General features: G+C 37.8%; 1 protein-coding gene across 15 annotated transcripts in view; it reads right to left on the bottom strand.

The window, feature by feature from the left end:
- The window catches only part of LOC114642585 (NACHT, LRR and PYD domains-containing protein 3-like), a 1,142,003-nt gene that overhangs the window by 1,023,136 nt on the left and 102,586 nt on the right, over positions 1–16,281 (bottom strand). For all 15 annotated transcript variants that reach the window (XM_051921799.1, XM_051921798.1, XM_051921797.1 and 12 more), the window contains one exon: positions 11,998–12,174. In XM_051921799.1, coding sequence (XP_051777759.1) covers positions 11,998–12,174 — 177 coding nt within the window. The remainder of the gene's footprint in view (positions 1–11,997; positions 12,175–16,281) is intronic.

Raw genomic sequence — 16,281 nt, forward strand, 5'->3', positions numbered from 1 at the left:
GATGGGTGGATTCACCTTGTTGTCGCTGAATCGGATCGCCACAGAGTTTTCATGATCTGGATACTAGTGCTGTATGAAACTGAGCTAGAGATGCTCCTAATTTAATTAAAGTTATACCAGCTTGCATCCTAAGAAGTTGCTTGACTGCTTGACCTTTTATAAGTAAAATAAAAAAGCACAACCTTGAGTGAATTTATAGCACGTGTGATAGAGATCTCTGTGAATGAAATACAATTGTAAAAGAACTTTATTCTTTGAATGAAGTGCAATTGTAAAAAAGAAAGTGAGTATGAGAATATGGGATGATATTTGAAAAAATGAAGCAATTGCTAAGTGTGGAGAAATGACTGCAAAGAGTGCAGGCTGTTTGTTGGTGAACAGTTGCTTTCTCCAGTGTGCTGAATGTTGTTTAAAGAACTTCTGCCTTAGCCAAGTAATCTTCTTTGGCATAAAGTGGCATAAAATCTAGCAAAGAAAAATAAAAAGAAGATGAATTATTCTTATTCAGAGTCTGGGGTGGCAGATGCTCTTATGTCATTTGTACGTATGTGTCTATTTAACAGTATGTGTTTCTAAGTTTGTCAGCTGACTAATCAATAATGTGAACCAAATCACTAAAAGATGGGAGACGTCCCATATAATAACATAATAACATAATTGTTATAGTAATAGGGGATCATATTCAAATTAAATTATATTAGTAATACATGTGAATATTTAAAAATTCTATAGCAAGTAAAATCAAAAAGTGATCATAAGAATAACTTGATAATGCAATCTGTGCCTAGTCAGTGAGCCTGGAATGTCTTTAAAGCCTACAAGCAGATGCAGTGATAAATAAAGATGACCTATTGAACTTGTAAGTTTAACTGAGTACAGGATTACAGCATGGTCAAAGAGTTAAGAATTTAAAAATCTGAATTTCAAGGAAAGTATTATAAGCATAAAAGAATATATAAGTTCAAAACTATAGATGTTCTTTTTGTCCAGATTCAGCAAACCCTGTGACCAATGGATGAAAAAAAAAAAATTAAAAAAAAAAAAAAAAAATATATATATATATATATATATATATATATATATATATACAGTATATATATTTTTATATATATATATATATATATATATATATATATATATATATATATATATATATATATATATATAAAATATTTTTTTTTTCTATACAAGCTGCAAGAAATAGTTTAACAGTAGGTTTGGGCAGCGAAATTATAAATACTCTGACTAAAGGGTGGTGAATGTTTTATTATCGATCATAAATTAATGAACAGCAGCTATTGGAATTATTTCCTTGCATGCTGATTAGTGCATGTGTAAGTTTATAACATCCTGTATAATAAAAATGTTTAAATGAAGAATACAAAACATTAAATGTTGCCATATCAAACTAGGCTAATTTCTTTCTCTAGTCTTCATATAAAATACAGTATAGAGGGTTTACATATTTTGATGTATGTCAAATGATTATTATTATCACTTCAGTACTTACGAAATGTATTAGAACTGAATACATATATTCATTTGTATCTGTTAGTGATTAATTTTATGAAGATTTGTAGTTACATCAATGTATTAAGGTTAGTGCTCAGTGATAATGCACATAGCTGAATGGACTGTTAAGTCAGTTATGCATTAGAACCATTAGTCCATATAAACTGTGCTGTTGTAATATCTTAAAGACATTTAAAAGATTTGTCTCTTGACAGTTTGTTATATGGTATAGATGTTATAAGATTTTTGTTTAAGACAAAAATGAAAACACTTACGTTCAAATATGTAACATCTTGTTATAATTTAAGACATCTGTGATGTATAACTGGTGCAATGTGTTAATTTTGTTTAGTGTGTTATCCTACTGAAGAAATATATTTACTAGCCTGGTTTAAACGTAATAATTTATCTCTAACTTGTTATTTATGATATGAGACTGAGAACTGAGAGTCTAGTATTGTCATTAATAGTGCTGCATTGTATTATACATATGATTGATAAAGACTTGTTTTATGTTATGTATTTGCTCTACCCTTCACCCTTCTTTAATTAGCATAGCAAGTATTTTAGTTTGACCGCTCAATTTGATGGTTAAGGCCTCTCCAACTCAGTGGTGAAGCTTTATCAATGTAGAAAAGGTGGTGTGCTAAAGAAGACTTAAAGTGACTGTACTACACTAATGACTCTTGGTCTGCTGCATATACCTGATAATAGCTGGTGAAGAAACGACTCGCTTATCTAGAATAGAAGCAGTGCGGAATCAAGCAAAGATTGTAAGTCGAGCTAAGTAAATCTGATGCCAGGATATTATATGTGCAGACATTTGCTGCAGAAACAAAGTTTTATGGACTTTAACAGAAACAGGCTGTGAAATGCCACTTAAGGGAGATGACAGCTGTTGAATGCGAAGGGCTCCTTGATTGACTGTTGTATCCAATGCAGGACAACTGAAGTGTTCCTCTGCAAAAAGGACAGTCACCATGTGTGCATCTCATTAGCTCTCTAATGGCAATCGGACTGTTTAGTTTTCTGTTCCAGTAATGGCAAAGACTTTAGTTTCCTGAAGCAGTCACACGTTTGTTCAGAAGGATCTGCAAAGCCACCAAGCAAAAGACTTTGTTTACAAACCACTGGGTTGGACAAGACGTGTATATAGAAAGCTTAGGAATATACTTGAAAATGTTATAAGAGGGGCTCAAAATATGTGGATATGCATAATGCACCACCAATTGTTAAATTGTAAACTGAAAGGGAATAGAACATCCAATAGTGAAGTTGGGAAGGATACAAATAACGTACAATTAAGCAATAGATCTAGAATAGCATCTGATTTATGTTACAACTATTTATAACTCATATAAAGGGATCAGACACTAAAGGGTGAGGCACATATGTCAACATACTGTAGCTAGATATGTTATGAGTGCCAAAGAATAGTGAAGTCCATCAAGATGCTATATAGATTTATAATGTAATCTGAGGCTATGGTACCCACTGCATGGGTTCAGCAATATTTAGATACAACAATGACTATGTAAGACATAACAGGAGATCTCCACCTACACCACTGGTAAGATATAATGATCACTACTTAGTAACACCATGTTAAATGTAACTGTTTGTCCAAATGTACTGTAACTTATCATTGTTAATATTTACGCTGGTATTAGATGAATGGAACAGGAGCTATAGTGGCACTACACTTCACATTTCCACAAATGTTCTTGAGGAACTGTCTACACTGTGAAGGGGGATCAAGTACCTTTTGCTTTGTAGATAAGACCCTCAGGGATTGTTTTGCCACAGATCCAGTAACAATGGGTGGATTGTAACAAGAATGTAAGTTTAATGTCACTGTGCTCTGTACAAGAAATTAATTTATAAATTCACTCACATGTGCAGGCCAAAGTTAGCACACAGGGGCTGTCAGCATTTAGAAACTACTAGCATTTGGAGAATGGATGGGGACAACTGTGAGGGATGGGCATTGTACTATTCCTGTGAATCCTTTCCTTTCATTGTTTGGAAACCAAAGAAGGGCCTACACGTGGAGGAAGCAGTATAAATATGTGGCGTAAATCGTCAGTAAAGAAAGCTATTTTCTCTTATGTGATTTTTTCCACCATATCACTATGGGAGGGATATCGCCTTTTAATATCATATCTCTATATTTTTCGGTTACTTAAAACGCCGCAATTATAAAATAACTTATTCCAATTAGGGAGACATATTGCAACCTAAAAAGGAAACAGCGCTCACACTAACTCTTTCTCCTTTTCCACCTGCAGCACAGAGAAGCTACCAAATGAGGGGAACTGATACCACAGTAGTGGCCAGAACTGTCCCTGGGCTTTTGAAAACCTGCCTGTCCCGAGAGGATGGGTTCTGCTGTTGGACCCAGATATTCGACATGGAGTGCTGTCACATTGGCATAACTACAAAACAAATTATCTATTGGGCTGAAAAGCTGTGTTTTGTTGGGACCACTGTATCAAGTTTTGTTCTGTCTTACGTCATTAAATGGGGGCACTCATTTGGTGTTCCAACATTACAAAGCTTGTGCAAGTCTGTCCTCTATATACATATCGTGATAAGAATAAACAGAAGACATCAAAAAGGTTTGGGGCAGCCACCCGAGTAATATGCCCTGGCAGCAGATGTGTACATTTTAGAGAATTGTGACTGGTATAAAGTCCAAGACAGAACTGATTTAGAGAAGCAAATATGGCGGCTTTAAAACCCGGGACCAGAAGTGATACCATCAGAGGCAATGGAACTGGATGTGACATCATCATAAGCGTCAGAACCGGAAGTTTCATCATCAGAGGTACTGCAACCGGAAATTACATCATCATAGGCTCTAGAAGTGACATCATCATAGGCACCAGAACCCAGTGGAATTTCCCACTGAATGGTCTGCAGAGGATTGAGAGAGAAAGTCAGTGCACCTTTCCAAAATCAGAATTCTCTGAAGAGACACAGTACTGAAGGAGCCCAGTCTTCATCTCAGGTCACTGAATAGTGTCCATGTCTTGAAACCATATACCAAGACAGGAAGCACCATGACTCTAAAGACTTGGACTTTCATTTTTTTGCACAGATATCGGGACACCCTTTTTCAGTGACCTCATGATCCCCCATGACTTTTTACTGGAAATGATCCTAATTTTATGAAAAAAAGCAAGAATATTATTTATCCCAAAATCGACTGATACATCAAAACTCAATAATATTGTCCTAGTACCTTTGGCTGCAGTTTTATGTACTTATTCTAAAAAATCATACATAGAAGATTGATGGAAGGGGTCCACCACAGAAAGGGTTTATAGAGACTCCAGAGTGTTTTGAGAACCTAATTACCCTACAAAGTATTTTAAACTCTCTTAGACCAAAGAAGCTTCCCTTAGGCATGGTCCTAATCGATTTTGAAAAAGTTTTGGACACCATCTCCCACAAGTACCTTTTTGAAATACTGAAAATTATGCATCTTGATTCTCACATCATACAATTATTACAAAATTACTACGATGAAGTATCTACTTCAATTGAAAACACAGAAGACCCTACTGAAGCAATCTTAATTAAGAGAGGGATTAAGAAAGGAGATGCTCTTTCTCCTATGTTATTTAATATAGCTATTGATCCCCTTTTGAACAAATTGGATAATGAAGGCATAGGTACCCACATGGATTCCTCACCAGTCGCTGCACTAGGCTTTGCAAATGATTTAGCAATATTTAGCAATATCCAGCAGAGGGCATTAGCGCCCTTGTTGGAATGAGTTCTTTTGTAATTGTGGTGTGTTACATAACCCGAAACTATATAAATATAATATAAAAAGGCGATACCCCTCACTTAGTGATACGGCGGTAAGAAATCACATAGGAGAAATAATTTAGTTTTCTTTAATGATGGCTTATGCTGCATAACAGATGAAGAAAGCCAATGGCAAGACCTTCAGGAGTGGGGGCCCGATGTGTACAGTATGCCATTTTCATCGTTGCAGTGGAAGGATTTTCAGGATTGGCTGACGTTATCTCCCATCCGTCCATTAGCTTCAAAGGTGTGCCGGGCAATGATCCAGGGCTTTAAACTCTTTCTTCATGTGCAGGCCCCAACTTAGGTGAATACAGTAATCCCTCGCTATATCGCGCTTCGCCTTTTGCAGCTTCACTCCATCGCGGATTTTATATGTAAGCATATTTAAATATATATCGCGGATTTTTCGCTGCTTCGCGGGTTTCTGCGGACAATGGGTCTTTTAATTTCTGGTACATGCTTCCTCAGTTGGTTTGCCCAGTTGATTTCATACAAGGGACGCTATTGGCAGATGGCTGAGAAGCTAGATTGCTTACTTTTCTCTATCTCTCTCTTGCGCAGACTTTCTCTGATCCTGACGTATGGGGATTGAGCAGGGGGGCTGTTCGCACACCTAGACGATACGGACGCTCGTCTAAAAATGCTGAAAGATTATCTTCACATTGCTATCTTTTGTGCAGCTGCTTCCTGAAAAGACATGCTGCACAGTGCTTCGCATACTTAAAAGCTCGAAGGGCACGTATTGATTTGTGCTTGAAAAACAAACTCTGTCTCTCTCTCTCTCTCTCTCTCTGCTCCTGACGGAGGGGGTGTGAGCTGCTGCCTTCAACAGCTTTGTGCCGCGGTGCTTCGCATACTTAAGCCAAACAGCCTTATTGATTTGTTTGCAAGAGATTGTTTTCTCTATCTATGTGACATTCTGTGCTCCTGACACGCACTCCTTTGAAAAGGAAGATATGTTTGCATTCTTTTAATTGTGAGACGGAACTGTCATCTCTGTCTTGTCATGGAGCACAGTTTAAACTTTTGAAAAAGAGACAAATGTTTGTTTGCAGTGTTTGAATAACGTTCCTGTCTCTCTACAACCTCCTGTGTTTCTGCGCAAATCTGTGACCCAAGCATGACAATATTAAAATAACCATATAAACATATGGTTTCTACTTCGCGGATTTTCTTATTTCGCTGGTGGCTCTGGAACGCAACCCCCACGACGGAGGAGGGATTACTGTAATACAATTCCAAAAAAGGGAAAGAGGATACAATTTCATGCTGACTCTGACAGACGAAAAATAGTGCACTTTTCCCCCAGCTGTCTTTACCAGTCTTGTTTTATGCTTTGCCTAGCAGTTCTTAAATAGTAAACCCCTGTGCTAAATCTGGCTTTGTACATGTGAGTAGAAAAGAGGTAGATTTATAAAACATATTTGCATGGAGCATAGTAACATATTAAACTTATATGCTTATTACAGTTCACCCTTTGTCACTGTGTCTGTGACAAAAACAATACCTGAGGGTCTTGTCCACAAACCAAAAGGTACTCAATACCCCCTCACAGTGTAAACAGCTCCTTAAGTACTTTTGTGGAAATGTAGGATGTAGTGCCGAAGTAGCTCCTGTTTCATTTGTCTAATATACAAGCATAAATAAATAGTTACAACAGTAAAATTGATAACAATGATAAGTTACAATACAATTGTATGAACAATTACATTTAACATAGTGTTACTAAAATGGTGATCACTAAATCCCACTGGCGTGTATGTGGAGATCTTCTTAATTTCTTCTGCAGAGGTGAATATATTCTTTCTCCTGTTGTATCTTTCATTACTTACATAGTCAGTGTTGCAACTGAATATCCCTGGGCCTGTGCAGTGGGTACCATAGCCTTATATTACATTATGAATCTATAGAGTGCCTTGGCCCACTTTACTATCTTTTGGAATTTCTAACATTTCTAACTAGAGTATGTTGATATATGTGCCCACCCTTTGGTGTCCGATCCCTTTAAATGAGTTATAATAGTTGTAACACAAATCAGATGCTATTCCAGATCTATTACTATGATTATTAAGATTACATCTTGCCTGAAGAAGGGACCTGAGTTGCCTCAAAAGCTTGCATATTGTAATCTTTTAGTTAGCCAATAAAAGCTGTCATTTTGCTTGGCTTTTCTCTACATTCATAATGGCTAACACGGTACAACACCCTAGTACTATGATTATTAATAATTGTATTTTACCAGTATTATTGCATAATTTGTCCACTATCTTTAATCCTGGGCGGCACGGTGGCGCAGTGGGTAGCGCTACTGCCTTGCAGTTGAGAGACTTGGGGACCCGGGTTCTCTTCCCGGGTCCTCCCTGCGTGGAGTTTGCATGTTCTCCCCGTGTCTGCGTGGGTTTCCTCCGGGCGCTCCGGTTTCCTCCCACAGTCCAAAGACATGCAGGTTAGGTGGATTGGAAATTCTAAATTGTCCCTAGTGTGTGCTTGGTGTGTGGGTGTGTTTGTGTGTGTCCTGCGGTGGGTTGGCACCCTGCCCAGGATTGTTTCCTGCCTTGTGCCCTGTGTTGGCTGGGATTGGCTCCAGCAGACCCCCGTGACCCTGTGTTCGGATTCAGCAGGTTGGAAAATGGATGGATGGATCTTTAATCCTTCCCAACTTCACTATGGGATGATCTATTCCCCTTCAGTTTACAATTTAATATGATTGGTGGTGGATTATGCATATCTTCATACTCTTGAGCCTCTCTTATAACAAATATTTTCCTAAACTTTCTATATACATGCTTTGTCCAACTCAGTGGTTTGCAGACAGAATCTTTTGCTTGGTGGCTTTGCAGATCCCTCCGAACAAATGTGAGGCTGGTACAGGAACTAAATAGTCTTTGCCATTACTGGCAAGCTGGTATTATTTTCATCACACCAGGAGCACATATAGCTCAGTCTCATATGGCGCTGGTCTCAGGATCATGGAAACTCCGTGGCGAACCGATTCAGCAGCAACAAGGTGAATCCAACCATTGGGAAATCACGTGGAACAATTCCACAACAAGAAAGCATTCTCAGAAAAAGCTATGCAGTCACAGAGAATATAATGGCTCGACAAGGAAAACATATTAGCTTGAACCTTTACTTCCCATAACCAGGCAAGAGTACTAACCACTGCACCACCATATCTCTTTACAGTAATAGTTCCTAAAATACACAACCTCCATTCACGCACATCAGGCACATTCTAATTCTTGCAAGAAATTGTCTCCCTTCTCTTTTATAATTATAAAAAGAGCATTTTTCCGTTAAACTTTATTAGAGTTTGAAAGGAAAAATGTTTTACACATTTTTGACTAGTTTTAAACAAAAGTGGAGACATTTTTATTTACTTTTACTTTAGTCATTATCAGAAGTGTATTTTATATATATATGATACATTATAAATATGATGCAGTTAGTAATTTAGCAACAATCCCATCCTGGTCACCATTTGTATCCAGCAGGGGGCATTAGCTCCCTTGTTAGAATGAGTTCTTTTGTAATTGCGGCAGGTTACATAACCCGAATCTATATAGATATGATATTAAAAGGTGATACCCCTCCCTTAGTGATACGGTGGTAAGAAATCACATAGGAGAAATAACTTAGCTTTCTTTAATGACGGCTTATGCTACATAACAGATTAAGGAAGCCAATGGCAAGAACCCAGTTCAGGAGTGGGGGCCCGATGTGTAGAGTCTGCCATTTCCGTTGCTGCGTTGGAAGGATTTTCAGAATCGGATGACATTATCTCCCCTCATTCAAAGGTGTGCAGTGTTCCAAGGCTTTATACTCTTTCTTCATGTGCAGGCCCGCACTTGAATAATACAATTGCAAACAAGGCAAAGAGGATATAATTTCATGCTGACTCTGACAGGTCCTAAATAAATCCTAAATCCAGATGAAAAATAGTGCACTTTTCCCCAGCTGTCTTTATCTGTCTTGTCTTATGCTTTGCCTAGCAGTTCTTAAATGGTAATCTCCTGTGCTAAATCTGTCTCTGTGTGCATGTGAGCAGTAAAAGGCAGATTTATAAAATATATCTGCACTGAGCTCAGTGACATATTAAACTTATACGCTTATTACAATGGGATGGTTAAAAATCTCAGAATCCTTTTGTAAACAGTCGGGTTTGGGAATCCAATCTATTAAATGTAGAGGATTCTTCTACACCTGGAACAACAGAAGGATGAAGACAAAGAAGACTTTGGAAAATTGAGGAAGCAGAAATTAAATGAATATCCACTAAATCTCTGGCCAGATACTTAGGAATGACTATGAAGCCATCAAAAGGGTTTATTCTTGAGGACCTTACTTTAAAACTTAGCACTTGGATCAGAAACATCTACAGAGTCCCACTGAAACCCATCCAAAGGTTTGCATTTTAAATCAATATGCATTTCCCAAACTGACCTATCCTCTCACCAACTTTAAACTCTTCACTCTTACGAAAATTAGACAGACTCATTAGGAAGACAATTAAAGAATGGCTTCATCTTCCCCAAAGTAAAACTAACGGAATACTATACTCTTGTTCTAAGAATGGAGACCTAAGCATTTTAAAATGAAGGCAATCATCTCAAATGCCTCCATTAGGAATCTATGCAAAATCGATATTCTAATTATCCAATATTTTTATCGAAATCACTATGGATGCAGATTGCACAGAAGAGAACATTAGATTAAATGGTATCAGTGAGGTCAATGATAATACACCAGCAAAACTCAAAGACTGGTGAGCTATTGAATTTGATAAATGGAAGAGTCTCACAACCCATGGTTCTGGGATCCAAATAGTTGAAAATGACAAGGTAAGTAATGATTGGATTACTAACCATGAGAGATTCAAACAAGGCCAATTCATAGCAGGCATTCAATTACAAACCAACATATTCCCCATGAAGGAAACCACCACTAGAGGACAAACAGGAGATTCTTCCTGGAGAAGATGCGAATTCAGAGAATCTCTATCACATATACTAGGTCAATGTCCATATCTTCAAACCTATAGAACAGCCAGACACCATAAGATCTGCAATCTTATCAGAGAAGAAGATGAACATCATGAATAGATTACATTCAGCGTGTCATCATGTAACACTTCTAGCAATACAAAATTAAGACAAGTTCTCATATTCTGGAAAAAAGGATATTGTCCTGTTGATTGATGTAACAATCTGATTTGAATACAACTTAGAAGAAGCCAGGAAAGCAAAATGAGGGAAAGAAGCTAAATATAGACAAATCATTTCTAAAATTAAAAACATGTTGAACTGCAGAACCGTTTCCACCATTGGAGTAGTAATAGGAGCCAGAGGAAAATGGTTTCAGTTCAACAATAAATTCTTAATTTTCATTGGACTTTCCAAGTCTAAAATTAAATTGTTCAGTAAAATAATTAGTACAAGGATCAATTTTATATTCTCTTGATCTGTTAACTGCCTTTAAATTTAAATCTAATTAGATAAAAAACACTGTTGATTATCATCCCAGAATACAATTAGTTCATTAAGTTAGTCTGCTTGATTGTTGACACAGAGATAGAACAACATATTAGTGTACCTCAATTGTTGAAATAGTTCACACTTCCACTTTTTTGTTTTTGCCACTCTAATCGTTATACCTCAATAACGGACTAGCTAGAGTTCCTTAATTGTGGGATCAGTATTAGAGCAACATAGAGTGTGTTTATGGGTTGCAAAATAGTATATATTACCCCATCATTAACTCCTTTCAATGTAATTACTAAACTAAACAATTATTAGACATGAAATTAATAATCAGCCTGATTGGGGATTCGGTTAGGCACCCTCCATTTAGTTCTTTTGCTTGATAAGGTATGGATATGGGTGGACAGATCTCATAATGATTGCATCCCCCAAGCCATTCTACTCAGTGGCTGCAGCTTCTGGACATAAAGGGAGCATGCAATGTATCACTGGATGACAATTCAGAGAAGGCTGAGGGGGCTTGGCGGTTGACTCAAGGGGCACGGTTGATGAGCAACATAAAAACAGGCCTGGCAACGGGCTCCAAACTAGCCTCTCTCCTGTTCTCTGTTTCATGTCTTCCTTTACTTCTCTTTTCACTTCTCTCTGTTTCTCTCATCTTGTCTCTCCTTTTCTTTGCTGTCCCACTCTGTCTGTTCCTGTCTGTCACCTCAGTCCAGCTCCAGTTGTCCCCTCCTCTTTGTCCATTGTCACTCTGGTCACTTCTTCTGCCCCACTGACTCTCCATCTTATTCTGTTTTAGTGACTTTAACCAAACTTTAGTGAGGAGATCAGAAGAGTGTTAACAAAATGATATGGACAAAGACAAGGCCAAAATAAAGAATGGACAATATGGGATTGTAGGGGAAGAAATAAAACAACAGGCTGAGCAGAAGGGACAACGAGAGGATGAAAGAGACCACTGTGGGCGAGGGGCTCAGGGTCACAATGTTGTCTTTAAGAATTTAACAATTAAAGAGAACTCTGCAGTTGTGTCCTCATCACATCCATCTGTCTGCCCACGTGTGACACTGACGTCTGTCCTGATTAAAAACAATGTTTATATGGTGGGTGTGGAACATAAAGAGCCATAAAGTCAGAAGAAATAAAATTCAACAGACACACACACACACACTTGTTCACTTACTTCAGTTTCTCTAATTTGCAGTTTTCACTCCTCATCCCCTCACACAGCTGATTCACTCCTGAGTCCTCCATGTTGTTGTTGTTGCTCAGGTTCAATTCAGTCAGTCGTGAGTGTGGAGAAGACAGAGCTGAGGAGAGAGCTGAGCAACATCTGGAGGTGAGACGACAACGAGACAGGCTGTGAAGAAGAAGAGAGAGAAGTGAGGACATGAGGAGAGACAGACAGACAGACAGACAGACCATCGGTGGTCTCAATAAGTGGCATGATGACTACAAGCAGAGCTGGATGCTCAGGTGTGTCACTGAACAGCAGGCTGCTGCTAGCATTTGAACTGAAACACAATTTGAACTTCACACCAATGCTGCCCTTCAAGGCGCTATATACCTGAAGCATCTTCTGTCTGTCAGGTTACCCTGAGTGACGAGAGAACATCAGCCGTCACACTGGACAGGAGTGTCACACAGCAGGACTGACCTTGTCCTCCACTTGAGTGTTCAGATACTCTTCTCTGAGTTGGTGACAGCCGAGTGACAAACTCAGTTTCTGTCCATCATTCAGGACTCATTTAAGATTTCTCACTTAAAGATTTATCAGTGTTGTTTCTTGTCCTAGTGTGCATATAAAAACAGGGAACTCCAGTTTCTGTATTACATCTTGCCTGAAGAAGGGGCCTGAGTTGCCTCGAAAGCCAGCATATTATAATCTTTTTAATGTTAGCCAATAAAAGGTGTCATGTTGCTTGACTTTTTAGGTAGAGAACATAAATAACTGCAAATATCAGTTTATAATGTGATGTTGTTATTGTTATTGCGGTGACATATTCACTTGAACTGTGTCTTAACTTAAAACTACCTGAGCTGGTCAGACCTGTGAAGGAGGGCATTGAGGTGGTCCGAGACATGAGGAGCCTAGCAAAGGACCCTCATCACCTGTGCACTCGACCTCTGGAACATCAACTGCTACTTCAGTGGCAGACAGAGATGTCGAAATGGTCCGCTACAACTTATGAGAAACAATCTGGAATTGTTCAGAAGGGTCATCTAAAGTAGTGATGCCGTCATACATAAAAGTCTTCAATACTTGTTTTTCAGGGTCTTGATTCTACAATCTGCACTTCCAGTTTATGGGTACTACAGCACAATAATTACAAAATTGTTTGAATTTTAATACTTTTCTTGATGCTGTACCAGTGTATGAGAATTTGCCATTGTGACAACACTATCCTTCAGTAAATCAATGAAATGCTTAAAAGGTTTCAAGTATTTGAAAACAACTTGATTTTTGTTATCCCAATATGTCATTGAATGTGTGTTTTGTAGGTAATATCTTCATGCCTGATGTTTAATGTTAGACAGTATGAGTTTATCAATATGTGTACTAAATAATTGTATCTCTTTTTTTGTCTTCTCATACAGCATTCTTTGGCCAGTACAAATACAAAGACTACAAAGAGGGTCTACCACAGGCTTGACAGGTCCAGAATGAGGGTCTTCACACAACAGCAGCTGTTTTAGTTTTTTTCAGGGAAACTTTGATGGAATGAATCCTAACAGGAAATCATCAAAAGGAGCCCTTCTAAACAGACAGGGAAGGTGCTGACTTTCACAAGTATTCATATTTATTTTTCAGTCATATTTTCCACCAGCTATAAAGATTCAGTTATTGATTGTAATATCCAAATTGAATTACTGTGTAAGTTACTCCTGAAACATTCAGAGTCAGAGAGCTGCTGTTCTTCCTTCCAGCCAGTGTTCAGAACTGCGATAAAGAATAGGGAGAGCACACACAGCGAGCTGGCATCAGCTTCACACAGGAGGATTTATTCTTCTTTAAAAGTTCATACTTGAATTAATTTGTTTATGCTCATTTGATCTTTTAACACAATCTCATATTGCAGTATCCCAGTAACACCTTCACTAAAAAAATACACATCTATGAACAGCTACGTGCATTTGGTTCATGGACAATACATGGTACTGTATATTTACTGTATTCATAAACTGCTATAACTAAATTTGTTTGTAACCAACTTAATGCAACAGGTTTTAATATAATTATTCTTTTTTTTTTTTTTTTTTATATTTTTTTTTTATTTTATTAATTTTCATTGTAATCATTCCATACAAACAGATCAATTTATAACCCAACAAATCTGAAGACAAATCAAACCCCACCCCTGAGAAGGAGAGCTTAGCTAAAGGAAAATTTCTTTAAGCTTTTTAATAAGGCAACATTAAACAAAAGAAAGGGAGAAGTAAATATATATGTAAATAAGAGATGGAGAAGGGAGTTAAATGCAATAATAGTTATTTCTCTTATTCTAAAATAATATTGATTAAATCCTGCCAGGTTTTGAAAAAATGTTGTACAGATCCTCTAACTGAAAATTTGATTTTTTCCAATTTCAAATAATATAAAACATCGATTTCCCACTGACTTATAAGAGGAGAATTAGGATTCTTCCAATTTAACAAAATAAGTCTGCGTGCCAAAAGTGTGGTGAATGCAATCACCGTTTGCTTGTCCTTCTCTACTTCAAGTCCATCTGGAAGGACACCGAACACAGCTGTTAGTGGGTTAGGAGGGATTGTGACCCCAAGGCTGTCTGAGAGGCACTTAAAAATTTTTGTCCAAAATTATGTTAGTTTGGTGCAGGCCCAGAACATGTGACCCAGTGAGGCAGGAGCTTGGTTGCAGCGTTCGCAGGTTGGATCCTGCCCTGGAAACATTTTGGACAGTTGTAAGCGAGACAGATGAGCTCGATATATAATTTTGAGTTGAATAATTCTCTGCTTTGCGCATATAGAACTCGAGTGAATTCTCTGCTTTGCTACCTTCCACTCCTTTTCTGATATATTGATTAAGAGATCTTCTTCCCAATGTCCTCTTGGATCTTTGAAAGGTAGGGACTCTAATAAGATTTTATATATTGCGGAAATAGTGTTTGTTTCCTCGAAATTGAGCAGTATTTTTTCCAGCATTGTGGAGGGTGCAAGGTGGGGGAAATCGGGCAATTTCTGTTTAACAAAATTTCTAATTTGAAGATAGTAAAAGAAATGTGTAGCTGGGAGGTTGAATTTTGAACGTAATTGTTCAAAAGATGTAAATATGCTGTCTATATAAAGATCTCTGAGCATTTTAATCCCAAAACTTTTCCAGGTATTAAAAACTGGATATACTTGCGAAGGTTGAAAGAGGTGGTTCTCTTGCAGAGGTGCCACTGATAATATAATTATTCTAACAAAGTGAAATAGCTCTTTATTGTATTACAATATAATTTCTATTGTTCTGGTCTCCTCCTTTAACAAAGCTTTTTTTTTTCTATATCAAAGTTTATTATTTATTTTTTACATGTTGTGAACTAATCTGCTATGCTTTTGCAGTGTCATCTATTTTTGCAAGGTAACACATAAACAGAAAGAAAATTAAATCCTAATAAACACCAACCAAAATCAGTGCAATTAAACTAACTATTGGAAATGTAATGGTCCTGTGGTGGGTTGGCACCCTGCCCAGGATTGGTTCCCTGCCTTGTGCCCTGTGTTGGCTGGGATTGGCTCCAGCAGAACCCCATGACCCTGTGTTTGGATTCAGCAGGTTGGATAATGGATGGATGGATGGATGGATGGATGGATGGATGGATGGATGGATGGATGGATGGATGGATGGATGGATGGATGGATGGATGGAAATGTAATGTCTAACAGAGACAAAATCGAATTTTACGTTTATAAAGCACCAAAGTATAGTGTAAAGAATTTTCACTTTAGGACCATCTCCAATGATCAGTCCACCAGGTCACTAACAACAGCATAAACCTTTTCCCTCAGAGATGGAGTCAGTTTGTTATTTCGGTTTAACTTCCCTGCCTACCACTCTCCACTACGCGAATCACTCGCATTAGTAAGTTAACACGCAAACATATATATTCATACATAAAAACTCTTACGAACTCAAATCATTTTAAAAACATATTCAAGGTATCTCATAGATGATATTTTACAGTTTTAAAGCCTGTAATGTGCACTCCAATTATCGTGAATTTACCCTAGGTTCTTGTCTATAAGCCGGACTCATGTATAAGCCGGAGACCAAAAATCATACGAATTTTTAAAATAAAATCGTATCATAGATAAGCCGGACTCATGGATAAGCCGAACGTACTATAATCTATAACTAATAGAAGGGAGGGAGGTCAGTGGTCTCACTCGCACCCATTTAATTTCTTTAAGGGGGGAGAGTGTGTGAGATATTGGCGTCTCTCTCACTCCCCACATGGCGCGG

Source organism: Erpetoichthys calabaricus, assembly GCF_900747795.2.
Source record: "Erpetoichthys calabaricus chromosome 1 unlocalized genomic scaffold, fErpCal1.3 SUPER_1_unloc_25, whole genome shotgun sequence".
Classification (NCBI taxonomy): Eukaryota; Metazoa; Chordata; class Cladistia; order Polypteriformes; family Polypteridae; genus Erpetoichthys; species Erpetoichthys calabaricus.